This window comes from Crinia signifera, chromosome 5, assembly GCF_055691185.1.
Source record: "Crinia signifera chromosome 5, ASM5569118v1, whole genome shotgun sequence".
NCBI lineage: Eukaryota > Metazoa > Chordata > Amphibia > Anura > Myobatrachidae > Crinia > Crinia signifera.
Window position 1 is genome coordinate 189,558,891 of NC_139221.1, and position 6,680 is coordinate 189,565,570.

Genomic DNA, 6,680 nt, shown 5'->3' on the forward strand with positions numbered 1-6,680 from the left:
GCTGCAAAGGTACGGGCCAACTTTGCTGAGCAAGAAATGCAGTTGAAAGTAGAGAAATTTCACATGGAGGCAGAAAAGGTACGTCTGGGTGCAGAAAAGGATATGGAGAAAAAACGCTTAGAAGCAATTAGTGAGAAGCTTGCTGCTGAGAGGGAAGCTGCTGCCGCTATGGCCGAAGCAGAGTTCTTAGAGTCTGCAGAACGCTTCAACATAAAAGAAACCATTAATATACTTGATGCAGAACTTGGATCACAGAATTCAATGCAACGTGCAGCAGAATACGTGCGCCAAGTGTCCGCAAATAGCAGCAATGCTCCACCAGTACAAGATATGCAATCAGATTTCATAAATGAAACAAGCCAAGTACACTATGCAGTGCCACCACAAGTCAGTAGCAGACTGCAAACCTGCAAGCAAGAGGACTCCAATCACAGTGGATCCATGAGAGACAACTCACCCTCACGCCAAGAGCCTGTAGCCGCAAACTACAACCATGGCACTACCTCCTACACGCAAAGGTGGGGAAATACAAGCCAGCAGGAACCAGTCATTCCTACCAGGTATGATAACACACCACTTACCCACCATGCTAATGCACCTAGAGCCAATCAAGATACATTAGACTTTGCCAGGTTTCTTGCACGCCGTGACCTGGTCACAAAAGGACTCTCAAAGTTCAATGATCACCCTGAGAGTTTCAGAGCATGGCGATCCTCTTTCCAAAACGCAATCAAAGATTTAGGCCTTTCATGTAGTGAAGAGATAGACCTCTTAATTAAATGGCTTGGGAATGAATCAGTTGAACATGCTAGAAGGATAAGAGTGATTAATATTAACCATCCTGAGAATGGCCTTAAAATGATCTGGGACAGACTTAATGAGTGCTATGGCTCACCAGAGGTAATAGAAAATGCACTGTTCAAAAGGATTGATGATTTTCCTAGGTTACCTAACAGAGGCTATCAGAGACTTAGAGAGTTAAGCGACTTACTAATGGAGCTCCAAGTAGCCAAATGTGAGGGAGACTTGCCAGGACTTGCTTTCCTAGACACCGCCAGAGGCATTAACCCTATAGTGCAAAAACTACCTTATAATCTACAGGAACAATGGATTACCCACGGTTCAAAGTTCAAACAGCGTAACAAGGTACCATTTCCACCATTCTCTGTTTTTGTGGACTTTGTAAGTCAGCAAGCCAAGACCAGGAATGACCCTAGTTTTGCCTTTGCCCTAACAGGCACTACCCCTGCGCTACCTAACCCTCGCAAAACTGCAGTCACAGTTCACAAGACTAACGTTCATAATTCAGATTCTTCCCACAGGTTTATCAGCTCTGCTCACCAAGAGACCAGGGAGAAAGATCCCGCCAAGCAGTGCCCTCTGCATCACAAACCACACCCTCTCCTGAAATGCAGAGCCTTCAGAGAAAAGTCCCTGGAGAACCGTAAGGCCTTCTTAAGAGAAAATGGTATCTGCTACAAATGCTGCTCTTCCTCATCTCACCTCGCCAAAGATTGCAAGGTTAGTCTTAACTGCACAGACTGTCACAGCACAAGTCACAACACAGCTTTACACCCTGGGCCTCCCCCATGGGCTTTACAAAACAGCCACAGTGACACAGAGCATGGCGGGGAGCATAATGCAGAGCAAAAAGACACTAATGCAGCAACACCAGAGATGACTGTGCAATGTACCGAAGTCTGCAAAGATGCCATTAGCAACAGATCTTGCTCCAAAATCTGTTTAGTCAGAGTCTACCCCAAAGGCCAACCAGATAAAGCTGTCAAACTTTATGCTATCCTAGATGACCAAAGTAATGGTTCTCTAGCCAGATCAAACTTCTTTGAGACCTTTAACATCAGAGGCCCCAGCACCCCTTACTCCTTAAAAACCTGTGCAGGGAGTTTTGAGGCAGCAGGAAGGAAAGCCACTGGCTATATAGTCGAATCCATAGATGGTAAGATATGTCTTCCCTTACCACCAATCACCGAGTGCGATGATATCCCAGAGAAAAGGTCTGAAATTCCTACACCAGATGCAGCCTTTCATCATTCGCATTTAAAACGTATAGCACATCTGATACCAGAACTGGACTCACAAGCCCAGGTATCTCTACTCATCGGGAGAGATCTCCTACGAGTCCACAAAGTCAGAAGTCAGATTAATGGTCCACACAATGCACCTTATGCTCAACGTTTAGACCTAGGATGGGTCATAATAGGAGAGGTATGCCTTGGAAGTGTGCACAAACCAGCTTCTATCAATACCATGCTTACTTGCACTTTAGAAAATGGACGCCCTTCTCTGTTTCAACCATGTCACAACCACTTCCTCATTAAGGAACTACCACACTGTACTCCCATAGATTATCTTAGTGACGACCAGATCTGTGACAACTACCAAGATCATCTGGGATTCACAGTCTTCCAAAGAACAAAAAGGGATGACCAAGTAGCAATGTCCATAGAAGACAAACTATTCTTGGAAATAATGAAGGAAGGACTAGTTAAAGACAATACCAACAGCTGGGTTGCCCCTCTACCGTTTAGAACACCCAGACAACATCTACCTAACAACAGAGAACAAGCTCTCAAACGTTTCTCCTCACTTAAACACAATCTTCACAGAAAACCAGAGATGAAAGATCACTTCTTTTCTTTCATGAGCAAAATATTTGAAAACTGTCACGCTGAGATAGCTCCTATTCTTAAAGAGAAAGATGAATGCTGGTACCTGCCAATGTTTGGAGTATACCATCCAAAGAAACCAGGTCAGATCAGAGTTGTATTTGACTCCAGTGCTAAATTTGAAAGTATCTCTTTAAATGATGTGCTCCTGACAGGACCAGACCTTAACAACAAACTCCTTGCAGTACTCATACGATTCCGAAAAGACTCTATTGCCTTCACAGCTGACATTCAGCAAATGTTTCATTGTTTCCTTGTGAGAGAACAGGATAGGAATTTCCTAAGATTCTTTTGGTTCAGAGACAACGACCCCTCTAAGGACATTGTAGAATACCGCATGAGGGTACACATCTTTGGTAACAGCCCTTCACCCGCAGTTGCCATCTACGGACTCAGACGTTCAGCTCAAGAGGGTGAACTAGAGTATGGTTCTGATGTTAGACAGCTCGTAGAAAAAGATTTCTATGTGGATGACTGTTTGAAATCTATGCCAACAGAAGAGACCGCAATCAGCATTCTCAAGAGAGCTCAGGAAATGCTTGCTTGTTCCAATCTCAGACTTCACAAAATAGCCTCCAACAGCAAAAAAGTCATGGAAGCCTTCCCTACACAAGATCATACTACTGACTTAAGGGATTTGGATTTAGGAACTGATTCGCCACCAGCCCAACGTAGCCTTGGACTCTTATGGGACTTGAAATCTGACTCCTTTACCTTCCAAGTAAGTAGTGAAGAAAGGCCCTTCACTCGCAGAGGTGTCTTATCTACTGTCAATAGCTTGTACGACCCCTTAGGATTTGCAGCTCCTGTCACCATTCAAGGTAAAGCCGTGCTCAGAGACCTAACCTGTGAATCATCCGACTGGGATGCCCCTCTGCCTCTAGGAAAAAGGGAATTGTGGGAAGTGTGGAAAAGTTCTCTGTCCGCCTTAACCAACCTTTATATTAGACGCCCATATGCACCTGTACCTTCCACAGAAGTGCAAAAGCAGAGACTGTGTGTATTCTCAGATGCTTCAGTTCAAGCAATTGCTGCTGTTGCATATCTCAAAACCATGGACAATAAAAGTCAATGTAACATTGGATTCGTCATGGGCAAAGCAAAGCTTGCACCTCTTCCAGAACACACAGTGCCCAGGCTAGAACTTTGTGCTGCAGTACTAGCCGTAGAAGTAGCTGAATTAATCTCATCAGAGTTGCCTATCGAACTCTCAGAAACAGAATTCTACACTGACAGCAAAGTAGTATTAGGGTACATTTACAATGAGACCAGACGTTTCCATGTTTATGTCAGCAACCGTGTGCTAAGGATCAGGAGATCTACCAATCCAAAACAGTGGAACTATGTATCTACTGCTCATAACCCCGCAGATCATGCCACAAGAGCCGTTCCAGCCAATCTCCTCAAAGACACCACATGGCTCACAGGACCTGAATTCTTGTACAAGACAGATTTGATTAATCCTCCAGAGGACCCATTTCTACTTACCCCTGCCACTCTTCTTACTCAGAAGACTGGGACTGCTAATGCTCCTTCTGGAGATTTCAACACCAAAGACTTATTTAAACGTCAATGGAGACAAGTTCAAAGCCTTGCAAACACCTTTTGGGACAGGTGGAAAAGTCAGTACTTATCTACCTTACAACCAAGAAGCAAATGGCAAGTTGCCATACCCAACTTAAAACCAGGTGACATTGTGCTCATCAGAGACTGTCAGGCACAACATAACGAGTGGCCTTTAAGTCTTGTCACCAAAACATTCCCAAGTAAGGATGGGAAAGTCCGTAAGGTGGAGGTCAAGGTCTGTAAACAAGGAGAGACTAAGTTCTATCTCAGACCAGTATCTGAACTGTTCTTACTGTTATCATCTTAGAGTTTAGTATATGGTATCAGTGATACCAGACGGGGAGTGTCATGCCTTCAGCATAAGTTTCTGTTGTGTTCTACTGTTTATCTGTTTTGCATAATCCACTCCTTCCTGTGGTCAGTACAGAGCTACTGCATGCTAGGTAGTTTGTCCCCCTTAGCTTTCTGTAGCTAGCTAGCTAGCAATGCATTCTGGGACAAAGATGATCATCAGGGGCCATATTAAGTTTCACATGTATGCAGACAGATACAGCTCACATGGTCCAGCCCGAGACAGCATTCGATGGTGAGTTTATCACTCAAAACTATGTCACCCTTAACTCATTTAGGCAGTTATGCATGTTAGTAATACCAGTTACACTCTAGCATATACCTTTTACCCATAATGTCAGATTGTATGCATAATGTTATGTGTACTGCATGTTTACCTTGCATTTTTCTATGTGCAGATTGTAATTGCATGTTTATGTTTTATTTACAGTTTTACCCAATTCACTTGTATATACACCATCTAATCAATCATCGCATATATATATACATGATCCCTTTACTGCATAATAAATACCGTTCTTCAGACATCGTATATCAAGATCGATTATTGAAAAGTAAAGGAGGGTTATGCTGTAGGTTTCGAATTTGCCAAGCTGCTTAGTGAGAGACTGAACAATTAAAGTGGATGTAATTAATAGTGACGTCATATTCAAGCGACTACCGGCCGGGCGTGCGGTCCCGATCCCGGAAGACGTCCTCACACAGGGTGTATAAGGTAAGTGTGTATCATTGAATTTTACAGCAGGGATCCTCAAACCATTTTGCCCTGGAACCCCATCAGACAAAATAAATAGTTACAGGAACCCATCAAGTTACTGCAAAAGGTCATCACACGTGTAGTCAGCAGACAGCACATACATGGCAGCATTGTGGGGGGCACAGAGTGATGGGAGGGGTCCAATATACCATAACCCATCCCATCACCTGTGTAGTCAGCAGACAGCACATACAGTACATGGCAACATTGTGGAGGCACAGAGTGATGGGAGGAGTCTGATATACCATAACCCATCACATCACGCGTGCAGTCAGCAGACAGCACATACATGGCAGCATTGTGGAGGCACAGAGTGATGGGAGGAGCCTAAAATAACAGACAATTCAACAGATGTTTCAGACTCCTTGAATCACTAACTGAGATTAGAAAAGTCTTCAGCCTGATGATCAGCAACATGGAGTAGTGACCTCATGCTGAGAAGGTTGGGACCCACAGTTTGAGAACTGCTGATTTACAGTATGCCTTTGGTATAGGACCTTTTTTGGATTGATTCGGTCCCCCGTGTTCGCACTGGGGACCGGTGGTGTGCATCTGTGCCTACACCCATGGCGGATATTCTGTTTGCCGGGTGCACACACCCAGGACAGGGGGCGGAGAAGGGCAGGGAGTGCCGGGCAACCCCATTACTATATGCGAACGCCCAATGTTTCATGGCAATGAGGCCGTGTCACAGGTAAAGGATTATATGTGTTCGTATGAAGTGTATTCAGTGCCCTGAGGGCGAACTATGACCGAGATCAGTGCCGATAGCTCACCGTCATGGCTCAGGCTCACCCTCAGTATTCAACCAACCGCCCTTCACTCGCCTTTTCCACCTCGCTGGTTCTTTTCAGTGAGGTGGAAACGGTGAGTACGGCCATCAAAACGGCGGAGCTCGCTACAAAATGCATTGGGCTTGCTGCATTTGTGGTGAACCTCACCATTCCGGGGAATCATCGCCGTGCTCTGACAGCGAGGATTTCCCTGGAACATTGAAAGCCATGCCCTCACACCGACAAAAATGGTGGCTACAAAATTTCGGCGCGTGCCTGCGGCACGCATATATATTCCTTTGCATATGTTCCTTTGTCCGCTGCCAAACTTGTGAGGTATGCATTAGGTCAGAGGAATTGCGGTCTGTGGCATATTGTGCAGGGGCATTACGGTGTGCGGCATATTATGTAGGGACATTACAGTGTGCGGCATAGTATCAGGGGCATTGGACAAATTATAGCAGCTCTCCGGGAGTTTTTATTTTCTTTTTTTGTCTTGAGTAGCTCAGGCTCAATTAAGGTTGGAGACACTGTATTAGTGCAATG

General features: G+C 44.8%; 1 protein-coding gene across 2 annotated transcripts; it reads left to right on the top strand.

Annotated features, from left to right (window-relative positions):
* Positions 1-307: 307 nt before the first annotated feature.
* LOC146080737 (uncharacterized) lies at positions 308-5,101 on the top strand. Of its 2 annotated transcripts, none has more exons than XM_083188342.1 (2): positions 308-560; positions 1,323-5,101. In XM_083188342.1, the coding sequence occupies exons 1-2, from the start codon at positions 331-333 to the stop codon at positions 4,558-4,560; spliced, it is 3,468 nt and encodes a 1,155-aa protein (XP_083044468.1). In that variant the 5' UTR covers positions 308-330; the 3' UTR covers positions 4,561-5,101. The 2 variants fall into 2 exon arrangements, 1 of the variants encoding a protein (XP_083044468.1); XR_014474968.1 differs by lacking the exon at positions 308-560 and adding an exon at positions 1,042-1,146 and having other exon boundaries at positions 1,323-1,437.
* The last annotated feature ends 1,579 nt before the right edge of the window (positions 5,102-6,680 follow it).

What these genes read in the sequence shown, in the direction of transcription:
- LOC146080737 (XM_083188342.1), top strand. Translation starts at nt 331, where the DNA reads ATGCAATCAGATTTCATAAATGAAACAAGCCAAGTACACTATGCAGTG. An exon ending in GAACCAGTCATTCCTACCAG is followed by an intron (nt 561 to 1,322) that starts GTATGATAACAC and finishes TTCTTCCCACAG; the next exon opens with GTTTATCAGCTCTGCTCACC.